The sequence below is a fragment of the Rosa chinensis genome, chromosome 5 (assembly GCF_002994745.2).
Source record: "Rosa chinensis cultivar Old Blush chromosome 5, RchiOBHm-V2, whole genome shotgun sequence".
Classification (NCBI taxonomy): domain Eukaryota; kingdom Viridiplantae; phylum Streptophyta; class Magnoliopsida; order Rosales; family Rosaceae; genus Rosa; species Rosa chinensis.
This window is the reverse complement of record NC_037092.1, coordinates 75,002,489-75,016,582: the sequence shown is the minus strand read 5'-3', so window position 1 is coordinate 75,016,582 and position 14,094 is coordinate 75,002,489. Positions and strand designations below refer to the sequence as shown.

Below are 14,094 nucleotides of genomic sequence, written 5' to 3'. Positions count from 1 at the left end.
CAAGCATCGAGTACCAAACGATTCTCCAGCTCTGACAAAGCTTAGTCAGACGAGCATTAGTGAAAGGCCTAGGGAATTTGAATGTTAGTCAACCTTGTAGAGAACAACACCATTTTAGCAACTGATTTGCTTCAATCCGCGCGCTTATAATTTGAAGATTCACACATAAAATAGAAACAAACTCCAATGCAATCAAATCTTTAAAAGTTTATCAGTTGATTAATTGCTGTATATATAGTTAAAAGGCAAAAAGAACAAAATTTTGCTCGAGGTGAGCGATTACATATAAAAAAAGGCTGTCCCAAATACTCAAGGCCGTATTTACATTTACCTAGTAGTAGGCTCTCCAGTCTCCAAATGAGTGGTGACAAAAACAAAATTGTGCAGGTTTCTTCTAAGAAAAAGCAGTATATAGAATAAGAGTGACCAGATTGATTAAGAATTGTGTTCCCCTCTCGCATCAATCACAATCGAGCCATCAGCACTGATATCAATGGTTTTTCCAGTTACCCCTTGTACTAAACCAGGCACGAGAACACGGCCTCCTTCATAAGTAAACATGATGTCTTCGTCTTCATATCTATCTTCATATTCACAGTCATCATCGTAATATTCATCGTCATAATATTCAACTTCACAGTATTCATCTTCATCCATGCTTCCTAAGGATGCTGGTCTTGTCATGATGCAAACACCGTCGTCTGCAATGCAAACTGCTTGGCTTTCCTGAAGCAGAGTTCCCTTTTCAGAACCAAACGCCCTCTCTTTGAAAGCAAACTCATTCTTGTTGCTATAAGTTGGTATGCTATAAGCCTGGTTTGTAAGTAGCGTCTCGTTTCGACTGACAATTTTCTTTTCAGTTAATTTCTGAAGTTTCGCATTTTTCCAGTCTTCGGCTATGGTTATACTGCTGTTGGTATCCCAGGTGTGAAGAATTCGGTCTGGACCAGGTTGCCACAACAGATCTCCTGTGCTTTTCTTTAGTATAAACTTGAACTGGATTGCTCTGTCAATTGGTATGTCCTATTTGAAACCATCCAAATTCGAAAACGACATTATGACTTCACAGGATTAACGTCTATTTTGATCAAATTTACAACTTCCAAATTATTAATACTATGCTTTTGAAGTTCTTACCAGGTCAACTGTCCAAATGTTTCCATCTGACCAGTTAAGGGGTATAGCACTTGAAGGGTTCCACTGTCCAATGATAGGTTCATTCCCTACTAAGAGAAAATTATCACCGAAGCGGCACTTCTTGTGTAATTGGAATTGGACATTAACGGTTTTTGATGGCGCTGTGAAGCAGAAAGTAACAGTGACTTTATATTGAGAAGCAGATCGAAACTGATTGTTGAAAGCTTAACAAGATCATAGTAATATGGTAAACTTACCTGCTGGTTCGATCCCAATTCCGGCTGAGTCTGGGTTCCTTAACACCTACTCATGAATTTTAGAGAGTTAAATCAGTGGATCAAGTTGGGGAAGAGAAATTAGATGATCGAACATACAAGTCAGTTTAGCTAAATTCTCTATCCTTCACCATGTTGACTGCTAGTTTGAGGTTTTAGCTGGTTGAAACAAACTTACAGATATGTGTAGTCTTATACGTGACAACATATTGGACTTAACATGTTATGTAAAAGAAATTAAGAAAGCAGCATTGGATTGAAAAGATTGAAATACTGAAATACTGCACGGGGGAACTGTTTTGAGTGATTTTGTGTTTCTACCGCCCGTAATAGCCTGGTTCATCGAGTCAAGAACGCCAAAGAAACAAACTAATGAGAATGGCATGAAAGAATTCGAGGATTTTAGTACCCTTGTTTCAGATGAGGCAACCGATCGAATAGCTTTGTGCCTAAGCAAAGAAGTATGATGAAGAACATTTGCATTTGAATTCCCAACCCTTACAAAGCAAATGCCAGATTGACTCAGAAGAGCTTTTACAGGCGATGGACGCTTGTTAGTATTAGCCTTTGCAAACAACGTTGTGGAAGATCTTGCAAAGGCTTCCATTTGGCTCTGTTGTATCAGAAAGAGAGTCCTAATGATATAAAATGAACAAAGCTATATGTATAACAGGCATATAGGCATGAGAAATGAGAAGGGTACGGATCTGACATCAGGTGGAAACTCAACACATGGCAGAATGAGGTTGGACTATTTTATATTTATACCATGCACGCAACATGGTAAAAGCTCTCGTGCCCTCAACTGAAATGAGAAATCTGAGCCCTGTTTTAGTGCGAATTTTCAGTTTTGGTTTTACTACTGTTTGATTGGATCTGAGACAATAATAGGAAAAAGAATTTCTTAGTATTCTTACAACTTTTGAGTCGAACCGCTCTATGCGGATGCCCCTTTCAGCCCAAGAAAGAAATGCTTTGAACTATAGGGAACATGGAAAAAGAGAAAGAAAACCAGATAATAATAGAAGGTAAAATTTTTAGCAATATTCCAAATAAACATTCATTGAGAAACTAAACGAAGGTTACCTAGTTATCTTCCATTCTCAACAAGTTCGACTCAACAGATTCCACATCATAACATAACATGTATATACAAAAGATGAACATTTGTCTAATGTTTTTGTAGGAGTGAGGGTTTGGGAGCTGCAAAAGCTTTCCATTTTCACCAGTAATCATTACATGAACAATGCCCCTCTCTAAAATGATGAAACCGATATCGATCTCTCAGAAAAATCTCCCTATTATAAAGCTTCGATATAAGCTTAGCAACTGAGTGGCAGTCTCCACAAACACGAAGATTCTTCACAACGCGAATTGATTGAGATGGCTTGGAGCTAATAAGTCCAAAGGCAATCGCTAGTTTCTCACTATGAAGAATTAGGGCCTGTTCCTTCATGTCCTCTTCCTCAACAAATTGCAGTAGGTGTGACTTGTTTGGCACATATCCGATTGACTTCAATCTCCCTGCTATCTCATCCAACTTTGAGTAGATATCTTTGGATAAAGGATGAGTATTATCACCAACTAGAAATTCATGAACACTACCGTTGATTTCAATTGAGCTACAACCAGGTTCTTTCTTTATTCCAGAATCTCGCATGAGCTTCCTTAACCCAGAAACTGCTTCCCATTTCCCTGTTTTGGCATATATATTTGATAAGAGTACATAGGCTCCATGATTTCTGGGATCCAAGTCGAGCAAATGGCTACAAGCCTTTTCAGCAAGTGCAATATTCCCATGGCGCGTACATGCACCAAGCAGAGCCCCCCATACAGAAGGAGTGGGAGAAATTGGCATTTTCTCTATCAGTTCTGCAGCTTCCTCCAGATTACCTGAACGACCAAGAATGTCAACCATGCACGCATAGTGCTTTATTCCAGGCACAACTCCATAAACTCGCTCCATTTGATAGAAAAATATTCTTCCCTCATCCACCAATCCTGCGTGGCTACATGCGCATAATATGTTAGTAAATGTCACAGCATTTGGCTTCACCTTAGCTTCTAGCATTTTTGAGAAAAAGTGCAATGCATCCCTCCCCTGACCATGCATTGCCAAAGCAGCAATCATGGCACTCCAGACAAATACGTCTCTTATCTCCACCGAATTAAAAACCTCAAGTGCCTTCTCTAGATTTCCGCATTTTGCATACATGTCGATCAGCGAGGTTGTGAGGTGACAATTCAACTTCATTCCCTGCTTCTTTATGTAAACATGTATCCAGCCGCCAAGATCAATCGCTCCCAATTGAGCACACGCTGCCAGAGTACTAACTAGAGTAACCTCATCAGGCTTGGGACCCTTGTTCTTTTGCAACTCATGGAAGACAGCTAAAGCCTCTTTCGGCCTACCATTCTGTTCATAAGATGAAATGAGCACATTCCACGCAGCAATATCCTGACTAGGCATGACAGCAAAAACACGCCTAGCCTCATCATATTTCCCCATCCGAGCATACCCATCAAGCATGGTAGTCCACGACACAACGTCCTTCTCCAGCATCCTTCCAAACAATCTCTCTGCATCTTCAACACTCCCGCATTTCACATACATATCTAGCATAGCATTATTCAAAGTCAAGTTCTCTTCAACTCCATGCCTTTCAACATTCAAACAAACCCACCTCCCAAACTCCAAATCCGCCTTCTTTGCGCAAGCTGACAAGACACTAACCATGGTGACATCATTCGGCTTCATATTCTCCGCCTCCATTTCCTTAAACAACTCCAACGCCACCTCAGGGCAATTCCCCTGAGCAAAAGCCGTGATAACAGAGTTCCAAGTAACAACATCCTTTTTGTAAGTCTTCAAAAACACCAAACGCGCCAAATCCAAATCCCCGCACGACCCATAAAAGTGAATGAGCGAATTAACAATATAAACATCCGAACCCAGCTCGGCTTTTATCACCATGGCATGGAAACCTCTCCCAACCTTGGAAGCCCGGAGCTCCGAGGCGGCCTTGAGCAAAAAAGGGAAAGTAAACTTATTGGGGCACTCATCACACTCGTCGAGCATCTGCAGAAATACGAGAATGCTTTCAACTGGGTCGGGGCTGGAGGCGTACGCGCGAATGAGGGCGTTCCAAGTGAACAGATTTGGGTCAGGAATTTCATCGAACACTTGGCGTGCATAGTCGAGGCTCGAGTAGGAGGAGAGAGCAGCAGCTGTGATGAGCTTACTAGCGGAATAAGGGTCGAAGAATAGGGCTGTTTTGAGCATTTGGGCATGGACTTGCTTGAGCTGGTTGATGGTGGTGCATTGTTCTATCAGTGGGAGAAGCGGTTGGGTTGGGAAGCGAAGGTCGTTGTTGACGGTTGGAGAGGGAGTGGTGGGATGACGTGGGAGAGAGATAACTGGGGTGCCTAGAGTTGCCATGTCTCCTGCGGTCACGTTGATACTAAACCCATTCTTCTACTTAAAAACGGCTTTCTATTTGCCAACATGATAAGGCTCAGGCTCAGGTTCAGGCCCAGGCCCAAGATTGATGAAATGAACTTGAGGAACCACATTAGGTGTCGGGAATTTAGGTGCAGCGTGCTCAAAACAGGAGCCATTTGTTGGGTTTAGTTTCTCCACGGGATTGAATTTGGGACTCAGGAGACATCTTTCAGTTTGTTATTATCTCTATTTTGTTTCAAATAGATTGATCATTACTATATTCTACAAAGAGTCTCAGTACAATCATGCTGTGAGTACCACAATTGCGAGCCTTGGCGAGCAGTGGGCTTTTGGGCTCGTACAAGTCTATTTTTGGTTGATTTGCCGATTTCTTAAATACCCATATTATAAATTTTAATGATTTGGTCTACAAATCTTAAGATCGTGACAATTCTATTGTTGATATTTGGTAATTATTTTGAGGAGACTGAGGATTTACCTTCAATTTTTACTAATTTCTCTCTATTAGTGTTTCGGAGCAGTGTTTTATTGTACAAAGACAACTTGTTGGTAGGGTACACCTCTTGGTTTGTCCTTTCCTAGCTCTAGGGTCAAGTTGGATTCGGCCCTTATATGCTCCACATTAGGATTCCTTCTTGCGTGATTTCTATTGCTAATTCAATAAATTTTTTAACTATAAAAAAAAAGAAAAAAAAAAGCCTTGTCTTTGGTAGGTGAATCGAACAGAAGGAATAGAGAAGTACTAATGTAGGAGTTCAGCAATCTGCACAGGGTTTACCATTTTGTAATTTGTCTTTAATGAAAATAATAGAATTTGACGGTGTTAAGTCTCTACTAGTTGGAAAACATGTGGTGATATATTATTTGCGGGACAAAATAGAGACAGAATTTTTGGGGACAGCATATCCGCTCTCATCGCAAGCTCATATGGCTTGAGTCTTAATATATATTTTTCATAACTTGAAAAAGAAAAATAAGAAGAGTAGAATCTCGTAGTTCTTCGAGACAGATATTTTTTTAATTTAATATATTTTTGTGTAAGAAAATAAGGGGGACTATTATTTGATTTCAATTAAATAATCTGTTAGATTCTTCCAATTAAGTAACTCTGACAAGACTAAGCTTAATTTATGCATCCAGTTGAAATAAACTGTATCGTGATCTTAGTTGTTGAGTAGTTTTACTTAAGATAGCTATGACTCCTCTATGCAATTATATGCGTATTTCCATTATTTTAATTGCATACACGAATCACAATTAGTCTATACAAAAGAAATTTGCTAGCTGAAAAACAAATTCCCTCTCTAGAGAAGGCAGGTTAACCATGGGTAAGGCCAACCTTTTTGGAATGTCAAACCATGTTCTTTCCTATTTTAAATGTCCTAAATTTGTTACTAATGCCTTAGACAATGAGTGTAGAAATTTTTTATGGGGTGGTGAGACACAAGCACACCTGGAGTAGCAATTTGTGCACCTAAAGATAAAGGTAGATTGGTATTAGACCCTCATCTCATTATAATCAAGTGACTTTGGCAAAACTTGACTGGAAAATTAATGGTGAATGGTTTCCAGCTTATGTATGTGGCGAAAGGGCAAGATCTACACTAGAAGTGTCACGGCCCGAATTTCTAATAAAGGATAAAGGAAATTCAAATCTGAAACGCGATAACTCAACTGTCACGCCTAAAATTCGATTAAAGAAATTCGAATCTGAAATGCGATAACTTAACAAGCAAAATAACACTCTGAGAATTTTTTCAATTAAACTAAGCAACAAAACAAGCCGAGCCTATCAATGTCAATACCGACTTGTTGTTTAGAGTCACATATTACATTATACCAAGCTTACAAATTAAACCGAAACAACAATTCAATAAGTAAACTCACTCATTACACAGCGGAAGACTAAAATCAAAATACACTTCTATGTCCACGCTACGATAGCAACAAGGACTCAGCTTCGACGAAGTTTATTGGTTACTCTGACCTGCACAATAACCCCTACACCATGGAATAGTACATTGGATTGAAACAACAAACCCGGTAAGATTTTGCAAGCTTGTGTGAGTAAACCATAATAACCACAAAGCACCTTTTTGACTCAAGGACAACAAATCAACACAATGGTTATTTTCCAAAATCAAAATCTTTTTTTTTTAAAGGAAAACGCAAGTCACCACCGTAACAAACCAAATCATTTAAGATCTCAGCAACAACCCAAGAATTCACTCTTTTTTCCTCTCAACAAGAAGCATTTATCACCACGATGTCATGATAACGAGTCTCATCCACAACTGCACTCGCAAATTAAACTAAATAAAATCAGTAATCCCTGCTTAGAAAAGTAGTTAAGGAATCACCAAAAAGCACACAATCCAAAATCATAGTAATCCCTACATGTAGTTTAGTTTAGGAGATTACATTAAAATCAAACAATAGAAATTATAGTAATCCCTGCATATAGTTTAGTTCAGGAAATTATATTAAAACCAATCAATTCAGAAAATAGTAATCCTTGCATATAATTTAGTTCAGGAGATCACGAAAGAAAACAAGCAATTCAATTACAGAAATAAACTAAAAACAATACACACTCAACCATTGATAACACCAATCAGTCAACAACCACAACCCACATCATTTACGCAAAATCATCACGCATATCATCTCACAGATCACCACACTGGTTAGCACATAACATTGTTTCATCATCTCCAACAACCTTAAAACAATAACAAAATCATTTCAACAATAATATTTTTATATCTCAAAACCATCATCAAAATAGTACACACATAAATCAAGTTCAATCCGACAAAATCATCTTTCTTTCCAATTTCATTTGTTTTCCTCAAAATCACATCGTACAACAAAAGTGAACAACAACGCCCAATTCCACCAAGATATATATATAAATATATAAATATATATATATATATATATTTCACATAAATAAATAAATAAATACAAACACACACACACACACGTAGTCATCTACTCAGGGATGCCACTTATACCAACTATAGTTCATAATTACAAAACCCGTGAAAAATCATTTTTTATAATAAAACTTCATTTTACTTACCTATGAACAATAGATGATCAAGTTCATATAATTCAAAACAAATATTTATTTCCGAAAATGATTTAACAATTAAACAATTAATTCTGAATTAATAAAGTTATTTTGTTCATAAATGAACCTTGTGAGATTTATTCACCTCTAAATCTAGCTGCGTCTTCACACGCCACACGAGATAAAGCTCAAACCATCAAACTCCTCTCAACAACCTCTTCACACCTAGTCACAACAAGTCACGCTCAATACGACACAACATACACAAGCATTTAAAGTTTGAAACACGCGAACTAAAAACCAAAGGCTATGTCCAACAAGACGAAACTTCCTTCGAGACCTCCCAAGGTCTCCGGAACACTCCTAGAATCAATGTGTTAAAATGACAAGTCGATCCTTACGGATCGAAAACCGAGATAATTAAAGTTACAGAAAAACCCTAATATTTCAAACGATCTCCAAATGTTACCAATCATATAATAAATTCTCGTATTGACGAGTAGATGATAATAAAGTAAGAAACTACTCCAACAGAGGTCGGACGCGTTGCCACAAGTGACAGCACGTGGCCTCCACCCGCTGCCAGACCAAACTAAAAACCAACAAGATCCAATCGTCCAAAATGAAGTTTACACTATGATGATAAACTTTAATACTTGAGACTTGAGTCCATTCGGCCAGATCACAGCCGCAAGCCAAGAATTACTATTCATCGTGAGTTGCACCTCCACACTTTTAATTGGAACTTAAGACTTGTATGGATGTGATCAGGAGGAGCAGAGCGTCACAAAATAACCGGTTTCGAGTTCAGCCACCACCGGAATCGAAAAATCTAATCGGGACTCACATCGTAGATCTGCAACTTCCGGCTTGAATCAACGAAAACAAGCTTGGTGGGGACAATGGCGGAGTGGAGACGACTCGGTCTGCAGTGGTTTCTTGGTTGGAGGACGTCTGATGGCGCCGGAAAAGTCGGGTCTGGTCGGCTGAGGTTCGGCGAATCCTAGGGTTTTATGGAGGAGAGAGAACAGAGAAAATTTCCGAAAAAAAAAAAAAAAATTTTGGAAATTATGAAAAAAAATTAGAAAAATCCTACTCATAGAAAATTTTCAAAATTGGAAACTTCTTCCGTTGACCATAACTTTTTCATACGAAATCTGATTTCTACGTTCCACATATCCACGAACTCGTATTGATGTGCTCTACAACTTTCGTGAAGGAAGTTTTTGGAGAAACTCAATGAACATAACGTCAACCTTTTGAACCCTCGAAAATAAAACGTTTCAAGTAATTATTCGTCCAAAACAATTTCGCTCCACTCCCGAACCACGAAATCGTACCAACGAACACTTTATTAATTCCAAGAAATTAATAACGAATTTCTGGAGTATTACATCAACAATAGCCCAAATGGTTAGAGTTTTTTCATTTAAACTAAGCAACAAATAAACTGAAACCACAAATGTTAATACAAACTCAATCACTAGAGTCAAATATTACATCTCCAAGTGTTTACATAAACACGAAAGCATCAATGCAAAATCTAACGCTCACTAAGAACATACCAAAAACAGCAGTATGATAACAAAAATAGGTTCTGAACCTAACACTACTGCACTACACGCCTTGATCTCAACCCTGGTTATCTTAACCTGCAGGAATAACTCATACACCATGGAATAGTACACCGGGTTGCAAACAACAAACCCAGTAAGTTTTTTAAGCTCGTATGAGTAAACTCAAATAAAATGACTCAAACACCGCATGCTTGACAATTTCTCACTCAAGAATAAATTAAAGCAATCCGAAACCAACTCCACAATTTAGTAAGAACCCAAGTCCCTTAATGGACAATAAAAAAGAGAAACCACCCGAAACTGTCTTTTAAAAACGTGTACTCATGAGCCTCAAGTAACACACGTGTTACCCCCATGCAATACAATGGCAGACAGACTAGAGCTCTAACTGATCGTAACCACTCGCCCGGCCAAAGGCATGGTTCCCGATATATTTGTCTCTCTCTGTCAGTACTGTGACACCAGATCTGTAGATCCGAAAATATTTAAAATGTCCCACATGACTTAAAATGTTACACCAAAACTCAAATACTCTTTCAACACAATAAAATCAACAATTACATGATATATTGTATTCCCGCAAAGAGTAAATGCTCAAAACCATAACCTGAATAAAATCACAATTTATTATGCATATCACAATGCCACACACACACACACATACACACACACACACACACACACACACACATACACGTAGTCATCCACTCAGGAATGCCACTAATACCAACTACAGTCCACAATCGCAAAACTAAGGAAAAATCATTTTTATAATTAAAATATCATTTTACTTACCGATGAACCGTAGCCGATGAAGTTCATATAATTTAAAACAAATCTTTATTTCCAGAAACTACAGTCCACAATCGCAAAACTAAGGAAAAATCATTTTTATAATTAAAATATCATTTTACTTACCGATGAACCGTAGCCGATGAAGTTCATATAATTTAAAACAAATCTTTATTTCCAGAAAACAATTTCACAATTTAGTGATTAAACTGAACAATAATGTAACTCGGTTCATAAATGAACCACGTGAGATTTACTCACTTCTAAATCCCGTTGCGTCTTCTCTTACAACCAAGATAAAGAATGGAACACTCTTCATCAATCACCTAAGTAAAATAAGGTCTCAATTTAGTGCACGATTAAAACGAAAGCTATTATGATTCGAACAGAGCATTTGAACCTGAAATCGAAGATTTCGTCAGTCGAGACAAAACTTCCTCCGAGACCTCCCAAGGTATTCGGAACACTTCTAGGATCAATTTCTCAAAATTATAAGACAATCCAACGGTCGGATCCTCATGGATCACAAATCGAGAAAAACTGAAATTACGTAAATCTAGCATGCTTCAATTTAACACAACATGACCTCATGATATATCAATAAGCTCGTATCGATAACCTTGAAAACAGAACCCAAAAACCTGGCTGGATGCGCCGCCAGTAGTGGCTGAGCATGGGCTCCACACGCCGGCTGCAACCCCCAAAGTGGGTCACGAAACTTATGCCAAAATGTTCATCTCAACAAGTACAACAACTTTCACAACTAGCAAAAAGTGTGAATCTAAGCCATTTGGTTAGAATTTACCTCAAAAATCCAAATCCAAGAATCGGTGAAAACCTATAATTTCAAATCTTCGATTCGACCTCCACACTTCAAATCGTTGCAAGCCGATTAGAAGGAAGTAACTACGTATCCTGGGCTTCAAAAGTCCTCAAGAATCGTTGCTGGAAGTGGCCGAAATCTAGAGTTCTGATGATACCCCGATGCAACGCCGCCACCAATCTTCTTTGCCTTACTACGCCTTCTAAAGCCCAAATTGTGCAACAAGGCTACCACAGACTTGGAGAGGGAGTAGAGGCGAATCGAAAGCGACATGTGGAGCTCCAATACGTGGCCGGACGGCCGAGATATGGTCGGAGGAAGGAGAACGACGATTTCTGGCTCGGGAGAGAGAGAAAGTGTTGGGTTTCCAAAAAGGAAACTAGGGTTTTTTTTTTTTTTTTTTGTTGCCGTTTTCTAAAATTTTTACCTTTATACAAAAATGAAAACTTTTTCCGTTGACCATAATTTCTTCGTACGGACTCCGATTTTGGCGTTCGTCATGTCCACTAACTCGTAATAACGTGCTCTACGATTTCCGTGAAGGAAGTTTTCACAGAATCCTAACGTATAAAAAGTCAACCCTTAAATCGAAGCACTCCGAGCGAATAGTTGTCCGAAATAATTTCTAATTCTCGATTAATCATAAGAACAAGGCATCAATACCATAATTTGTACCAACTGGGACATTGATTAATTTCACGTAAAATACACAAAATTAACACAAAAATGCAAGTCATTACAAGAACACTTATCTTCAATGCATGAGATGTCGAATGAAACAACTAAAAATGATATTGAAGTAGTGGAAAAGAACTTGATAAAGGATAAATTGTATCAACTAAAAGTACAAGATGTTTTAGAACAAGTTATTATAAACACAATGAAGGATTTCGGTATTGAAAGATTTTTAGGCATTCATCATCCATACTTTTTTTCTGTTTTTTTAATGTCATGCATAACTTTGTAGTACAATAAACCCTAAATTATTATTTTGGAAAAATTAGATATAAACCTTTTTTTTTTAAGTACTGGGAAAAACCAATACATATTTTCTTATTAATCTACACCCAATTCACGTAAGGCCACTATTTGAAAAACAAAAAATAGATCTATGCATGATATTGTAATATAAAACTATATTTGAAAAACAAAAAATAGATCTATGCATGATATTGTAATATAAAACTATACTTGTGAACTCATAATATTAAACATACCATATAGCCATGATATTAAATAACAATGGTCAGGACAATTGACATATTTCTCTAGAATAGGTAGCCAATAAATCTCATACCAATGAGGTATCTAAAATTATATACCTCTTGACAAGGTATCAGAAAAAAATTATAGCATAATACAACCTACCTCATAACCATGAGGATAACAAATTATCATATCTTTGGAACCAATGAAACTCATAACATAAAGAACTATATAATAAAATAAAAAGCCGGTAGGCCTTAAATTTTTATTAGAACTTGAAAATCACGCCTACTACCTTATAGCCATGAACATACCTTATAGCCTTGACATTAAATAACATTAAACATACCTTATAGCCAGGACATTGCATAACATACCTCTAGAATAGGTAACTATTAAATCACATATCATTGAGGTATCAAAAACTATATACCTCTTCACAACGTATCGGAAGAAATTCATAACATAAAACAACCAACCTCATATCCATGAACATCACTAAAAATCATACATTTGAAATAGATAACCAATGAAAACTCCAGCAAATATTATTTTTAGAACTTGAAAGTCACGTCTATAACCTCATAGCCATTACATTAAATAACATACCTCTAGAATAGGTAACTAATAAATCACATATTATTGAGGTAACAAAAACTATATACCTCTTAACAAGGTATCAGAAAAAATTTGTAACATAAAACAACCTACCTCATATCCATGAACATCACTAAAAATCATACGTTTGGAATAGATAACCAATGAAAACTCATAGCATAATAATAAATAAATTAAAATAAAAACGCCAGTAGACATTAAATGTTTAGAACTTGAAGATCACGTCTATAACCTTATAGTAATGACATTAAATAACATTAAACATACCTCATATCCATGACATTAAATAACATACCTTCAGAATTGGTAACTAATAAATCACATAGCAATGGGGTATCTATAACTATATACCTCTTGACATGGTATCAAAAAAACTCATAGCATAAAACAACCTACCTCATAGCCGTGAACATCACTAAATATCATACATTTAGAATAAGTAACCAATGAAATTCATAGCATAAGAAAAAATAAAATAAAATAGAAAGCCAGTAGGCATTAAATTTTAAGAACTTGGAAGTCACGCCTACTATCTTGTAGCCATGACATTAAGCATACCTTACGGCCATAACATCAAATTATATACTGTTGATGCTTAAGGTTTGAGCGGTGGCCCAAGCCTTTGGATAACGCTGATCCGATGGGTGGATCGTTACTTGTAATGTTTCAGAGCTTTCGCTACCTGTCAAGTGAAATACAAAGCGGCGTCAAAGGGAGAACGCGTTGGGAAGTCTTCTCTTCTCTGATGCCTAAGTTAGTCAATGTATTTGTGTTGACAGAATAGCAGTAGGTGAGTAGTAAATGCGTAATTAATGAGGAGAGAGGAGAGAACCTTTTATAGATGGGGAAGAGGCTGATCTCTTCCATGTTTTCGATGTGGGACTGATATGCTTTAGTTCCCAGCTTCTGGAGCTTCTGATGCCAACTTGACGTGGCGTGTCGGCGGTGATCTGGGGGCCAGCCGGGGCTCGGGCGGTAGCTTGCTTGGTGGTGATTCCGTAGGTCATACCGTTGGCGGTAGTTGGTACCGCTGGTGTTAACATGAGTGTGGCTCTTTTGTAGATAATTATGCTTGCAAATGCTCATGTAAGTACAAGTCCCCCAAGTCTCCAGTCAAGGAGGGCAAT

At 37.6% G+C, this 14,094-nt stretch overlaps 2 protein-coding genes across 2 annotated transcripts; both read right to left on the bottom strand.

Moving 5' to 3' along the window:
* Positions 1-435: 435 nt before the first annotated feature.
* LOC112164058 (phosphoglucan, water dikinase, chloroplastic-like) lies at positions 436-2,019 on the bottom strand. The gene is made up of 4 exons (XM_024300302.2): positions 1,822-2,019; positions 1,395-1,440; positions 1,138-1,298; positions 436-1,023 (listed from the first exon to the last, which is right to left on the bottom strand). The coding sequence occupies exons 1-4, from the start codon at positions 2,017-2,019 to the stop codon at positions 436-438; spliced, it is 993 nt and encodes a 330-aa protein (XP_024156070.1).
* Positions 2,020-2,421: 402 nt separating this feature from the next.
* LOC112167838 (pentatricopeptide repeat-containing protein At2g29760, chloroplastic) lies at positions 2,422-4,882 on the bottom strand. Its single transcript, XM_024304923.2, has one exon. The coding sequence runs from the start codon at positions 4,849-4,851 to the stop codon at positions 2,635-2,637; it is 2,217 nt and encodes a 738-aa protein (XP_024160691.1). The 5' UTR covers positions 4,852-4,882; the 3' UTR covers positions 2,422-2,634.
* Between the last annotated feature and the right edge of the window lie 9,212 nt (positions 4,883-14,094).

What these genes read in the sequence shown, in the direction of transcription:
- LOC112164058 (XM_024300302.2), bottom strand. Translation starts at nt 2,019, where the DNA reads ATGGAAGCCTTTGCAAGATCTTCCACAACGTTGTTTGCAAAGGCTAAT. An exon ending in TTGCCTCATCTGAAACAAGG is followed by an intron (nt 1,441 to 1,821) that starts GTACTAAAATCC and finishes ATTCATGAGTAG; the next exon opens with GTGTTAAGGAACCCAGACTC. An exon ending in ACATTTGGACAGTTGACCTG is followed by an intron (nt 1,024 to 1,137) that starts GTAAGAACTTCA and finishes GGTTTCAAATAG; the next exon opens with GACATACCAATTGACAGAGC.
- LOC112167838 (XM_024304923.2), bottom strand. Translation starts at nt 4,851, where the DNA reads ATGGCAACTCTAGGCACCCCAGTTATCTCTCTCCCACGTCATCCCACC.